General features: G+C 42.3%; 1 protein-coding gene across 4 annotated transcripts in view; it reads right to left on the reverse strand.

Moving 5' to 3' along the window:
* Positions 1–296: 296 nt before the first annotated feature.
* Positions 297–13,766, reverse strand: part of LOC140204240 (synaptotagmin-like protein 2) — a 115,165-nt gene continuing 101,695 nt past the window's right edge. For all 4 annotated transcript variants that reach the window (XM_072270786.1, XM_072270783.1, XM_072270784.1 and 1 more), the window contains exons 16-20: positions 11,250–11,411; positions 9,577–9,655; positions 6,811–6,910; positions 6,377–6,582; positions 297–2,841 (exon numbers count right to left, since the gene is read on the reverse strand). In XM_072270786.1, the coding sequence (XP_072126887.1) occupies positions 2,696–2,841; positions 6,377–6,582; positions 6,811–6,910; positions 9,577–9,655; positions 11,250–11,411 (693 nt within the window). In that variant the 3' untranslated portion in view covers positions 297–2,695. The remainder of the gene's footprint in view (positions 2,842–6,376; positions 6,583–6,810; positions 6,911–9,576; positions 9,656–11,249; positions 11,412–13,766) is intronic.

The raw sequence follows: 13,766 nt of genomic DNA on the forward strand, positions 1-13,766 counted from the left end.
TAGTGTGCATAGCAGGACTACACCACATGAGAGCCGAGTCCAACAGGATTCGCTAGAACATTAGTTCCCAACCTTGGAATTGCAAAGATTAAAAAAATGGACTTACAAAGGTACTTGGCACATCTTATACTGCTGCACCAGAATCTTCTATGAGTGTTTATTTCTTCAGCATCTGCACAAGTGTTGATAGGATGCTGAGGATGTAAGGCGATGTAAAACAAAATTGTTCAGATAGCAAATACTTCTGAGGCTTAGTATTAAAACAAACGCCAGAAAGAAGAAAGTTTGATTTATTGTATCAGTGATGAATCCACATTTTCCAATATTTATATTGCGTGGAAAGCCTTCTGATTTTGTATTTTCAGAAGTTAATTCAGTTTGAATGAATTGTAGTAAAGTCAACATGCACAAAAACACTGACATCTAGTTCCTTTTTTTGCCATCATTCTAAAATAATTTTACAGTCCAAAATGTTATCTCTCATTTTTTAAGTTCAATTTCAAAGCAATATTATCCACACCATCTGAGTTGACTCAACTCCAGTGATATGCATTTATTTTGCCCTTGACAACCATCCTCAGAACAGATCAGGACCAGTCGAACCATTTTTCTTTCTTTTCACATCAGTAATAGCTAATAATTAGACACTAACTATCAGTCACAGAATATATTACAACATGTAAACATTTAATTGCAAACTACATCAGAAAATAGCAGCAACAAACCATTCGGAAATGATGCCAAGTTGAACAGGTCGTTTCAATATTACAAATGAGGTGTTGGCATATATCAACTCAATTCTCTAGGGTTTCTCTGCTGAGAAAATTGATTTTTCCCCCTCTGGGAAGGGACAGCTGTTTTTTCACACACCTGGCACATTTATAAATAGGTTGATAAATAACTACCTTAACCATCAACTAGTATGTCAGAGACAGCATTGCTTACTAATTGTGGCATAAATGCTCTCTTTTGATAATCGGTGGGTTGGCAAATACTTGGCCAAGTTTCTAAGTATAACTAGTATTGGCTAGGGGAGAAAATAGTGTGGGTGGGGAGAAGAGGAGGGAGAAAGAGAAAATTTCTTTGTGTAAAGGACAAATTGCTTTGACATTTGCTCCATTTCAATTGGAACATACGGTTTAAAACAATTCCATGAGAAGTCTCAAGCACTGTGTTGAATTAATCACATTATACACACCAATTAACAAGTATCAGTACATTTAAAGCAGCTCTTCAAAAGGAAGTGCTTTGTGTTTAAATTCGTGTACTTGGATGAATGACTCTTACCAAAATGGAATGGAAAAATAATTAAATCTTCAATTGAACTTAATAATGAAGCAGCATACAGGGCACGTTGACAGCTACACTCCACTTAAAGCGACAACATTATGGGCCTCAATGTGAAGCACAATTTCCCTAATCCACTTCAGTCAGCTGGGTATTGTGACTTGAGAACATGTTGTATCACGATCCTTTCCCATGGGAGCTTTTCATATTAACATGTATTTTCTTCCAAGCTACAAACAGAATCTCTCAAAAAGAAGTAAGAACAATGTTTGGAGTCTGCACAAACGCTAATTTGCTGAGACAGCCTCACTGTTGTTTACCAACCTTTTTATTCAAAAGCAAGAATCAGCTGGTCTTTAGTAGAAACTAACAGCTGATTAAAAAGGGAGGTAAAGGTCTACGTACAAATTTATAATGAAGTATAAATAATATCTTTTATAAACTAATGATTCACTTGAGTCAGCAAAGCTCTATCCAGTCCAGTACCTACCTGGAGATCGCTGTTCCATTTGTTCATTCTGTTGACTATTTCTCCAGTCTGATCATAGCCCATTAACTGCTTACTGCTGCCAGAGCTGGTCATCAGTGTTTCCCTCTAGTCAGGAACCATTTTAGTGAAAGCCATGTAGTAACCAAGTGGTCCAGTTACTTACTTCCCACTCTTGAGTTCTGGGTGGCGATTTATTTAGTTTAATGGGGTATTACAGGTAGTGGCTCTGGTATGGTAGTGTAGCAGCTAGCATAACACTTCACAGGGCCAGCGATCTGAGTTCAATTCCACTGCGGTCTATGAGGGGTTTGTATGTTCTCCCTGTGACCATAATGGGTTTCCCCCCACATTCCAAAGACGTAGAGATTAGTAGTTTAATTGGTCACATGGGGGTAATTGGGTGGTGCAGGCTCATTTAGGCCGGAAGGGCTTGTTATTGTGCTGTATCTCTAAAACAAACAACTACAGGTAACCACTCTTTGGTTAGATGTTGGTGTATTCCCAAGGGTCCCTTTGGTAATGGGGATCACAGAGAAATTCTTCAGAAAAGAAGTTGTCACACCAATAACCTTTGCTTCATGTTACTATGCTTCCTAAATGAGATGTGAAATTTGTATTCAATGCAGAGGCCCATTTGGTAAAATGCAAGAAACAAGCGGTTCCTGAGAAAGTACCTATGGAAATATCAACATTGAAATACCACAATCATTGAAACAGAATTATTTGCTTAAGCATTTGAACGGAATTCTGTAAAAGGAATTCAAGGTAAGCAAAGGCAATAAATTCAGTTCTATCAGAAGGAAAATATATTGGAAACCTTCCTCTTGATTCATGCACTAGGGGGAACATCAGTATTTAATCAGCGACTCTTTGGCAACAATGATCCTAAAATGTCTTTATTTTTCCACAGGGTGTGTTTCATTTAAGCTTCTTGCCCCCTAGTCGAGATCGAAGTATCAGGGAACCTGGGATCCATTCATTTGGGCTGGACATCATTTCTTGCCAGAGAGCCACCTCTTCTTCTGTTGAGTCCATCCATTCGACTGGAATTCCATAACTATATCCTGTAAAACAAAATGAGTTGGAGAAAGTCTGCTCAACCCAGTGGATAGAGAAATCCACGAAAAAAGTCAACTCTTATTGCATTTACATGAATGTTAATCCCATGACCAGGATCACAGCAAGCTTTATCACGCAGAAGAATGTTCTTTGGTTGATGTCACCATGGCAATACTATGCAAGTTGTGAATAATATCCAATTCCAATATTCATATGTGTCCTTCGCCCCATGATATGTCAAAAGATCATCAGGACGGATTCTCCAAGAATATTGAGAGAATTTCTCCTATAGTGTCTAATATTCTCTCTAATTCAAATCATTGCATACTTATGGATCAGATTAATATTTTTAAGCAAAGTTTAGATACCACTGGGAATATTCCTTTCAAGTAATCACAGTCCCAAAAGACCATTGCCCATCATAATGCTACATTTGCCAATTTGTTGAACTGTGTTAATTTTCTAAACAGAATTTGTAGATCTAATATTTCATTCAGGAGCAAATTTATATAACTGAAAAGTTGTCCTGGAAAGGAGTAAAGGGAGAGCAAAAAAAAAGTGCAATTAATGTACCTCAAATTTTTAATGTAATTTTCTATTTTATTTTCTGCCACACCATTATGAACCATTCAGGATCAGACAAATGGTGAAATGAGACTGGGTCTGCACTGTATCCATTATTTTGCTAACACATCTGTGCTTTACTGAAGGTTGCTCTTATTTCCAAGATGGAAAAACAGGTTGCCCAAAAAGGGCCACAAACCAATGTTAAATTAAGATATAATGACTTACGGAGACTCTTTCTGAAATGAGTAGCTTGTAGTTGGCTGATCAACAAAAGTGAAATTTATTTTAAAGTTGAAGCAATGGGATTATAATGTGGATTCGATCTGGGCTTTTGCTTTACCCATCTGCAGTTCTGGTAAATCAGCATTCCATGCATATACAACCCAGTCATGAAGGGAGTCTGCAAGGGTTATGCTATGATGTTGTCACTAGATGGCACCAAAGTACTAGATGGCGTTAAATAATAAAACACTGACATAAGTACTGTAATTCTGCGGTTGTTGGAAACCCAAAGCAACACACATAAAATGCTGAAGGAACTCAGCAGGTCAGGTAGCGTCCATGGAAAAGAGTAAACAGACAACGTTTCAGCCCAAGATCCTTCTTCATAATGAGAAAGGAAGGGGGAAGGTGGCAGAAGAAAGAAGTTGGGGGAGGGGGAGAAGGATAGCTGGAAGGTGATAGGTGAAGCCATGTGGGTAGGAAAGGTGAAGGGCTGGACAAAGAATCTAATAAGAGTGGAGTGTGGACCATGTGAGAAAGGGAAGAAGGGGGTAGGTGAGAAGAGATAAGAGGCTAGAGTGGAGAATAGAACAAGGAGGAAGGGATTTTTTTTAAACTGGAAGGAGAAGTCAATGCTCATGCCATCAGTTTGGAGGCTACCCAGATGGAATATGAGATGGTGTTACTCCACCCTGAGAGTGGCCTCATCGTGGCTCAAGAGAAGGCCGTGGACCAACGTGTTGGAATGAGAATCGGAATTAAAATGGTTGGCCACCAAGAAATTCTACTTTTGCAAGTTGGAGGGGAGGTGCTTGACAAAGTAATCCCCCAATTTATGGCAGGTTTCACCAATGTATAGGAGGCTGCATCAGGAGCACTGGATATAATGGACGATCCCAACAGATTTGCAGGTGAAGTGTTGCCTCACCCGGAAGGACTGTTTGGAGTGCTGAATGGAGGTAAGGAAGGGGGTGAATGGACAGATATAGCACTTTGGCTCCTTGCCGGGATAAGTGCCAGGAGGGAGATTAGTAGAGAGGGATGGGGTCTGTTAAAAATGTCATTGGTGGTGGGATCCCTTTGGAGATGGCAGAGGCTGCAGAGAGTGATGTTGGATGCAGAGGTTCATGGGATGGTAGGTGAGGACAAGAGAAACTCTCTCCCTGTAAAGCCAGTGGGAAAATTGGGTGAGCGTGAATGTCTGGGAAATGGAGGAGATGTGGGTCAGGGCAGCATCATCGGTGGAGGAAGGGAAACTCCTTAATTTGAAGAAGGCGGACATCTCTCATGTCCTGGAAAGGAAAGCCTCATCCTGGGAACAGAGGGGGTGGAGACAAAAGAACTGATAAAAGGGAATGTTTTTTTAACAGGTGACAGGGTAGGAAGAGAATAGTCAAGATAGCTGTGGGTGCCAGTAGGCTTAGAAAAGATGTTGGTGAACAGTTTGTCTTCAGAGATGGACAGAGAGAGATTGAGAAAAGAGGGGGAGATGTCAGAAGTGCACCAAATGAATTTAAGGGCAGGGCAGAAATCGGAAGTAAAGTTGATGAAGCTGACGAGCTCAGCAATGCAGTTGTCAATGTAGCGAAGGAATAGTTGGGGACCATTACCGGAGAAGGCTTGGGACATAAACAATTCTTTGTAGCCAATGAAAAGGCAGGCATCGCTGAGGCCCATGCAGGTGCCTTTGAGTCTGGAGACAGTGGGAAGAGCAGAAGGAGAAATTGTTGAGGATGAGGACCAGTTTTGCCAGACAGAGGAGAGCGGTGAGCTTTAAGGGCTTCTTGATGGGGAATAGAAGTGTAGAGGGACCGGACATCCATCTGAAAATGAGGCGGTCAGGGCCACGGAATTGGAAGTTGTCAAGGGAATCAAGAGCATGTGAAGTGTTGTAGATGTAGGTGAAAAGGGACTGAACCAAGGGGGATAGAATGGAGTCAAGGTATGTGGACATCAGTGTGGCAGGAGCAGGCAGAAACAATGTTTACTTGGACAGTCAGGTTTGTGGATCTTGGGTAGGAGGTAGAGGTGAGCAGTGCAGGGTAAGGGAACTATGAGTATGGTGGCCCTGACGGGAGTTCTCCAGAGTTGCGATGGTGTCGGAGACAATTTTCTGACAGTCCAGAATGGGCTCCTCTTCAAGGCGTGGGTAAGAGGGTATGTCTGAGAGTTGCTACCTGGCTTCAGCAAGGTAGAGGCCAGTTCAACCCCACCCCCCATTCTTCTTCAAGGAGCAGGTAAGAGGTGATGTCCAGGAGTTGCTGTCTGGTCTCGGCAAGGTAGAGGTCAATCCGCCAGACTGCAACAGCACCCCTGTTGAAACACTAATGTCGTATTAAATCTCAACTCCATTAGATAATTAAAAGAAAGAACAGCAGGATGGCCAACACAAATACTTTTGTACAAAATGTGCAAGGCAAAACTGCACTTTCCTTGTAAAGCAATTGGCAAAGAAAAACAATATAGATTTAAAACCAACAAATTCAAACAGTGTGCTGTCATGTTACAATGACAGGCACTGCACAGTCTCAGGGTAGGAGTGTGCTGCCGAGTACTCCGTTCTGTGCTGGAAGATGCCAGCCTCTCTGGACTTGGTCTGTGGGTATGTGTGTGTGGGTGGGAAGCCCGTCTCAAATAGGAGTGTGGTACAGCCGGGGAACAAAACAGAATTGCATACCAGTGCAGATGAATGGATGGTGAGAGGTAAAATGGCGATTGACTGGTGGGTATTGTTTGGGGGTCCATATTTACCTGTACCAAGGCCCAGCCGGAGTCCCCCCAGAAAATGATTGGTCAGCTTTTCATGGTCCCAGACTGTCAGTTCAACACAAACTTCCTTAAGATCCTCTGTTCTGAAACCATCATATACAATAGTATGGTTATAAACTGGATTGATGTCTTTTTTCACAATCCGGGTCTTCTGGTAGCTCTTCTTACTTGTGTCAGGGAGCACGTAGCTAGGGGAGACATAATTAAGGACATTAAACAAAAGGCGCAACTCAATCCGAAATTTGCAGACCAGAAACTCACGCTCTTTCTTATTTAACATAAAATAAGGGAGTAGGATAAAGCAATTATGTTTATCTAGGATTAAAGCTTGAAATAGGTTACAAAATATCAGGCTAATCTGTTTGCAGAATTTAAGGTGGTAGTGTGAATGATATGGATATAACTGTTGGAAGTACCATTTCACAAATGAGTCTACTCCTGACGATCGCAGCTGTGGCAAGTCCCTGGCATTTTTCATCCAGATGTGCACCTCTCCAGTAGGGGGGTCCCCAGTGCCTTAATAAATGACATAAAAATGAAAATGAGTCTTTCATTACAAATTCTAAAATTGTTATATAGCCTGTGAATTAAAGCTACACGAGCAGGAAGTGAAGAAATATGGAGAAGTGTTCTTGGGCCCCTGTAGTTAATCAGACCAAAGTTCTCCTTGACTCACTGTAACAGGATTCTAGACAAAATTCATGTTCTCCAAGTTCACCAATACACATATATTGGCCCAAATCGGCTCTTCCTATGTCATACATTTTCTATTATTCTACAGTTCAATCATTGTGCCACCAACCTACATCACACTGTTCACCAGAAAAGAAAACAGACCCCAGTAACAATGATCCTCGCCGTTTTCTCCAACCAGATGAGCAGAAACTTCTCAAGAACACGGTATCCAATTGAATTGGATTGGCTTTATTACTTACATCCTTCATATACATGAGGAGCAAAAATATTTACGCTACATCTCCATCTAAACGTGCAATGTGAAATTTATAGTAATTTGTAATAAATAGAATGTACAACAGGATAGTCAACATAGCACAGAAATACAATTGTGTCAGCATGAATTAATCAGTCTGATGGCCTGATGGAAGAAGCTGTCCCGGAGCCTGTTGGTCCTGGCTTTTATGCTGTGGTACAGTTTCCGGATGGTAGCAACTGGAACAGTTTGAGGTTGCGGTGACTTGGGTCTCCATTGATACTTTGGGCCCTTTTTATGCACCTGTCTCTTTAAATTTCTTGGATAGTGGAAAGTTCACATCTACAGATGAGCTGGGCTGTCCGCATCACTCTCTGCAGAGTCCTGTGATTGAGGGAAGTACAGTTCCCATACCAGGCAGTGATACAGCCAGGCAGGATGCTCTCAACTGAGCCTCTGTAGAAAGTCCTTAGGACTTGAGGACTCATGTCAAACTTCTTCAAAAGCACTGTTGTGCTTTTTTCACCACACAACCAGTATGTACAGACCATATGAGATCCTCGGTGATGTGTATCCCGAGGAACGTAAAGCTGTTCACCGTCTCAACCCCAGCTGCATTGATGTCAATGGGAGTTAGCCTGTCTCCATTCCTCCCGTAGTTCACAACCAGCTCCTTTGTTTTTGTGACATTGAGGGAGAGGTTGTTTTCTTGACACCACTGTGTCAGGGTGACTTCCTCTCCGTAGGCTGCCTCGTTATTATTTGAGATAAGGCCAATCCATATAGTACTGTCAGCAAATTTAATTAGCAGATTGGAGTTGTGTTAATCCAATCGGTATTACTTACATTGGTGAATATCTCACGGCATTATTTGAGATAAGGCGAATCAGTGGAGTGTCATCAGCAAATTTAATTAAGAGATTAGAGATGTATTACTCCATGGGTAATACTTACATCGTAAGATGTATTTCTGCATTATTTACCAGAAATATGGCTTTCCATATTTCATTACACCATAGAAGGAAGTAATTTGGCTCAATGAGTCTATGGTGCTTCCATTGCACCACAAGTTCTCTCTATAACTAATTCTCCCAACACTTCCTTCAGTTCAACTACCCACTCACATGCGAGGCAAGCTGCATAGTTATCACTTAAATCCAAATCCTTCCACTACTGCTACTCTGGAAAGACTTTCCCACACATTTTAAATCCGGTTGTGACAGGGCGACAATTCCAGGCTATTTCTGATATCACCAGAGAAGCTTTGTGCAAGAACAACATTTCTAATTCTAACAAAAACTTCACAGGAAGATCTAGGTTGAATTTCCCACAGGGCTCTAAGAAATCCAGAAATGAGCATAAAATTGCTTTACTCCAAGTTAAACCTACAAAACTACACCATGTTTGTGCATCTTCAAAGCTGGTGAGTCAGTGAAGAACTATCAAGGGCCATGAGACCAATTTGTAGAAAAGGTGTACTCAGGGCAAAGTGAAATATTTTGTAGAAAATTGGGCTGAAACTTACAAATGAAAATATATAATTTTATATTTAGCTATAATCTATAATATTATTAATATTACAGAGACTCCACATTCTCCAGCAGAAGAGGGAGGAAACAGATAATAAAGGGAGAGAGGATCAGCTACTAAACTAGACAAGAATAGGCTCCAAAGAACCGTCGGGGCTGCGGAAAGGATTATTGGTGTGAAGCTGCCCTCGATCCAGGACTTATATGCATCTAGAGTCAGGAAGCGAGCAAGCAGCATCATTGTAGACCCATCACACCCTGGACATCACCTGTTCCAACATCTTCCTTCAAGTAGGCGCTTTAGATCACTGTATGCCAGGACAAATAGGTACAAGAACATTTTCTTTCCGTACGCCATCAGTCTTATGAACACTTGAATTTTAGTTTATTATAAACCAAGTCCACCTGCACGTACACAGGTATACTTCATTGTATATAGTTCACGATTATTTGCACTATTGTTTTGTTTGCTTTTTGATTCTGTACAGCGAGAGCTCAGGGAAACCGGCATCAAGTTCCCTGTATGTGTCCACGTACTTGGCGATAATAAAGGATTCTGATATAAAAAAAAGCTCTGCCCACCACACTCTCAAGTTGTAAAATAATACTGATAAATCAGTAACTATTGTTGCAAGAGAGATTTGAACTAAACAGGAAAGAGAAACATCAGGCATTGTGCTGGAAATATTTAGAGGCAATTTTGAAGTAACATCAATGGTTACCTAAGGTGCCCACTGGGATGTATTTGATGGCAAGGTTTATTTCTCCTCTGTGGTCGACTCCAACTCCCACTGCAGGAATCTGCAAAAGAAAGTCAATAATTTATTAAAAGCGATTAGTTCAGTTGGGGACTTTCTCATTTGACAATCATTAGAAAAACTAGCATCTCACATAACAGACACAGTGCTGGAGGAACACAGCAGGCCAGGCAGCATCTGAGGTAGAGTACAGTCAATGGTTTGGGCTGAGATCCACAGTAAGAGGGTTGGGGGAGGGAAGGAAGCAACAAGGTGAAACCTGGAGGGGAGAGGGGTGAAGTAAAGAGCTGGGGAGTCAATTGGTAAATGAGATACAGGGCTGGAGCAAGGGAAATCTGATAGGAGAGGACAGAACACCATGGAAGAAAGAAAAAGGGGGGGGAGGAGCACCAGAGGGAGGTGATGGGCAGATAAGAAGACAAGGTGAGAGAGAGAATGGGGAATGGTGAAGGGGGATGGGCATTACTGGAAGTTCGGGAAATCGACATCCGTGCCATCAGGCTCCTCCAACCTGAGTGTAGCCTCAACACAACAGTAGAAGAGGTCATGGACTGATGTGTTGGAAAGGAAATGGGAAGTGGAAGTAAAATGGGTGGCCACTGGGAGATCCTGCTTTTTCTGGCAGACAGCATAGGTGCTCAGCAAAGCGGTCTCCCAATTTACGTTGGGACTCACCGATATACAGGAGGCCACATCAGGAGCACTGGATACAATAGATGACCTAGAGACTCACAGGTGAGGTGTTGCCTCAACTGGAAGGACTGTTTGACACCCTGAATAGTAGTGAGGGAAGAGGTGTAGGGACCCTGAATAGTAGTGAGGGAAGAGGTGTAGGGACAGGTGTAGCACTTGTTCTGCTGGCAAGGATAAGTGCCAAGAGGGAGATCTGAGGGGAAGTCTGATAGAATCCTTTCTCTGGAAAATGCAAAAGGATTTTAACATATTAAAAGATCATTTTAAAAGCTACGTTTTAAATATCGGCAGTTAATTAAAAGATTAAAGATTAAGATTAGGAAAAAGCACTACACTTTGCATTCTGTGCTGAGGTTGTGCAACATACACCAGGTAAGTGTACGTTCCTGGTCTTCTGCTGCTGTAGCCCATCCACTTCAAGGTTCAACATGATGTGTATTCAGAGATGCATTTCTGCACATCACTGTTGTAATGCGTGGTTATTTGAGTTTTTGTGGCCTTCCTATCATCTTGAACCATTTTTGTCATTCTAAATGTATACTCTATACTCTAGAGACTATGAAAATCCCAAGAGAACAGGAAGTTTAGAGATACTCAAACCATCCCATCTGGCACCAATAATCGTTCCATGATCAAAGTCACTTAGGTCACATTTCCCCCCATTCTGATGTTTGGTCTAAACAACTGAACCTCTTGACCATGTCTGCATGCTTTTATGCTGCCATATAATTGGCTGACTAGATATTTGCATTGATGAGCAGGTGTACGGGTATACCCAATAAAGTGGCCAAGTTTGGATTTTGAAAGACCTCTACAATTTTCAATCAGAGGAACATTATATCCTCACAACCGCTGCTGGTGATAACTCACACTTCTCCTAAAATGCTGGCGGAGATAGGTAAACCATAGGTTTAGAGGCAGAAATAACATTTTATGTTACTTACCCTCGATTTTAGAAGATACCAGTTTAGCTCTCGATTACTCCAATCCCAACTGGCCAAGTCCAGATCCACCTCTCCCAGAAAACTATTCCGGCCCAGTGTGTCATTATGCCAGACAGACAAATTAAGTCTCTGGATCAGGAGAACACTCTTCTCGATTCTATACTGTTAGTGGGAAAAAAAAACAATTGTATAAAAACCCAATTATTCACCCAGTAGGTTGCTGATGTAGTAAATTAAAGCGTTTCATCTTCCTCAGTGAATTGTCCATTATGCATATCACTTAAGTGGATATGACTAGATAGCAGATTAACCAGATATTAATTCGAATGCTCTTCATAGAAGCTTGGAGACACTTGCCTAAAACACAGGGACAAAAGATTAATTTTGGAATGTTGGAGCATCCCAACATGTAAAATGCATTGTAAACTTTTTCCAAGGTGTTGCATTTGGCATCAAGATTCAGTTCTAGCTCAAATATTCCAAGTCAGCTGTTGTATGTAAATGGATAGAGAAGCTTTCACCTTCTGCCTGGTAAACAGGCTCCGAGCATAAAATCATCTAATCAAATCTTATAGAACATAGAATAGTACAGCACAGTACAGGCCCTTCAGCCCACAATGTTGTGCTGACCCCCAAACCCTGCCTCCCATATAAGCCCCCACCTTAGATTCCTCCATATACCCATCTAGTAGTCTCTTAAACTTCACTAGTGTATCTGCCGCCACCACTGACTCAGGCAGTGCATTCCACACACCAACCACTCTCTGAGTGAAAAACCTTCCTCTAATATCCCCCTTGAACTTCTCACCCCTTACCTTAAAGCCAGGTCCTCTTGTATTGAGCAGTGGTGCCCTGGGGAAGAGGCGCTGGCTATCCACTCTATATATTCCTCTTATTATCTTGTACACCTCTATCATGTCTCCTCTCATCTTCCTTCTCTCCAAAGAGTAAAGCCCTAGCTCCCTTAATCTCTGATCATAATGCATACTCTCTAAACCAGGCAGCATCCTGGTAAATCTCCTCTGTACCCTTTCCAATGCTTCCACATCCTTCCTGTAGTGAGGTGACCAGAACTGGACACAGTACTCCAAGTGTGGCCTAACCAGAGTTTTATAGAGCTGCATCATTACATCGCGACTCTTAAACTCTATCCCTTGACTTATGAAAGCTAACACCCCATAAGCTTTCTTAACTACCCTATCCACCTGTGAGGCAACTTTCAGGGATCTATGGACATGTACCCCCAGATCCCTCTGCTCCTCCACACTACCAAGTATCCTGCCATTTACTTTGTACTCTGCCTTGGAGTTTGTCCTTCCAAAGTGTACCACCTCACACTTCTCCAGGTTGAACTCCATCTGCCACTTCTCAGCCCACTCCTGCATCCTATCAATGTCCCTCTGCAATCTTTGACAATCCTCTGCACTATCTACAACACCACCAACCTTTGTGTCGTCTGCAAATTTGCCAACCCACCCTTCTAACCCCACATCCAGGTCGTTAATAAAAATCACAAAAAGTAGAGGTCCCAGAACAGATCCTTGTGGGACACCACTAGTCATAATCCTCCAATCTGAATGTACTCCCTCCACCACCACCCTCTGCCTTCTGCAGGCAAGCCAATTCTGAATCCACCTGGCCAAACTTCCCTGGATCCCATGCCTTCTGACTTGCTGAATAAGCCTACCGTGTGGAACCTTGTCAAATGCCTTACTAAAATCCATATATATCACATCCACTGCACTACCCTCATCTATATGCCTGGTCACCTCCTCAAAGAACTCTATCAGGCTTGTTAGACACGATCTGCCCTTCACAAAGCCATGCTGACTGTCCCTGATCAGACCATGATTCTCTAAATGCCTATAGATCCTATCTCTAAGAATCTTTTCCAACAGCTTTCCCCACTACAGACGTAAGGCTCACTGGTCTATAATTACCCGGACTATCCCTTACTACCTTTTTTGACCAAGGGAACAACACTTGCCTCCTTCCAAACCTCCGGTACCATTCCCATGGACAACGAGGACATAAAGATCCTAGCCAGAGGCTCAGCAATCTCTTCTCTCGCCTCGTGGAGCAGCCTGGGGAATATTCCGTCAGGCCCCGGGGACTTATCTGTCCTAATGTATTTTAACAACTCCAACACCTCCTCTCCCTTAATATCAACATGCTCCAGAACATCAACCTCACTCATATTGTCCTCACCATCATCAAGTTCCCTCTCATTGGTGAATACCGAAGAGAAGTATTCACTGAGGACCTGCTCACTTCCACAGCCTCCAGGAACATCTTCCCACCTTTATCTCTGATCGGTCCCACCTTCACTCCTGTCATCCTTTTTTTCTTCACATAATTGAAGAATGCCTTGGGGTTTTCCTTTACCCTACTCGCCAAGGCCTTCTCATGCCCCCTTCTTGCTCTTCTCAGCCCCTTCTTAAGCTCCTTTCTTGCTTCCCTATATTCCTCAATAGACCCATCTGATCCTTGCTTCCTAAAGCTCATGTATGCCGCCTT

Source organism: Mobula birostris, chromosome 10 (assembly GCF_030028105.1).
Source record: "Mobula birostris isolate sMobBir1 chromosome 10, sMobBir1.hap1, whole genome shotgun sequence".
Classification (NCBI taxonomy): Eukaryota; Metazoa; Chordata; class Chondrichthyes; order Myliobatiformes; family Myliobatidae; genus Mobula; species Mobula birostris.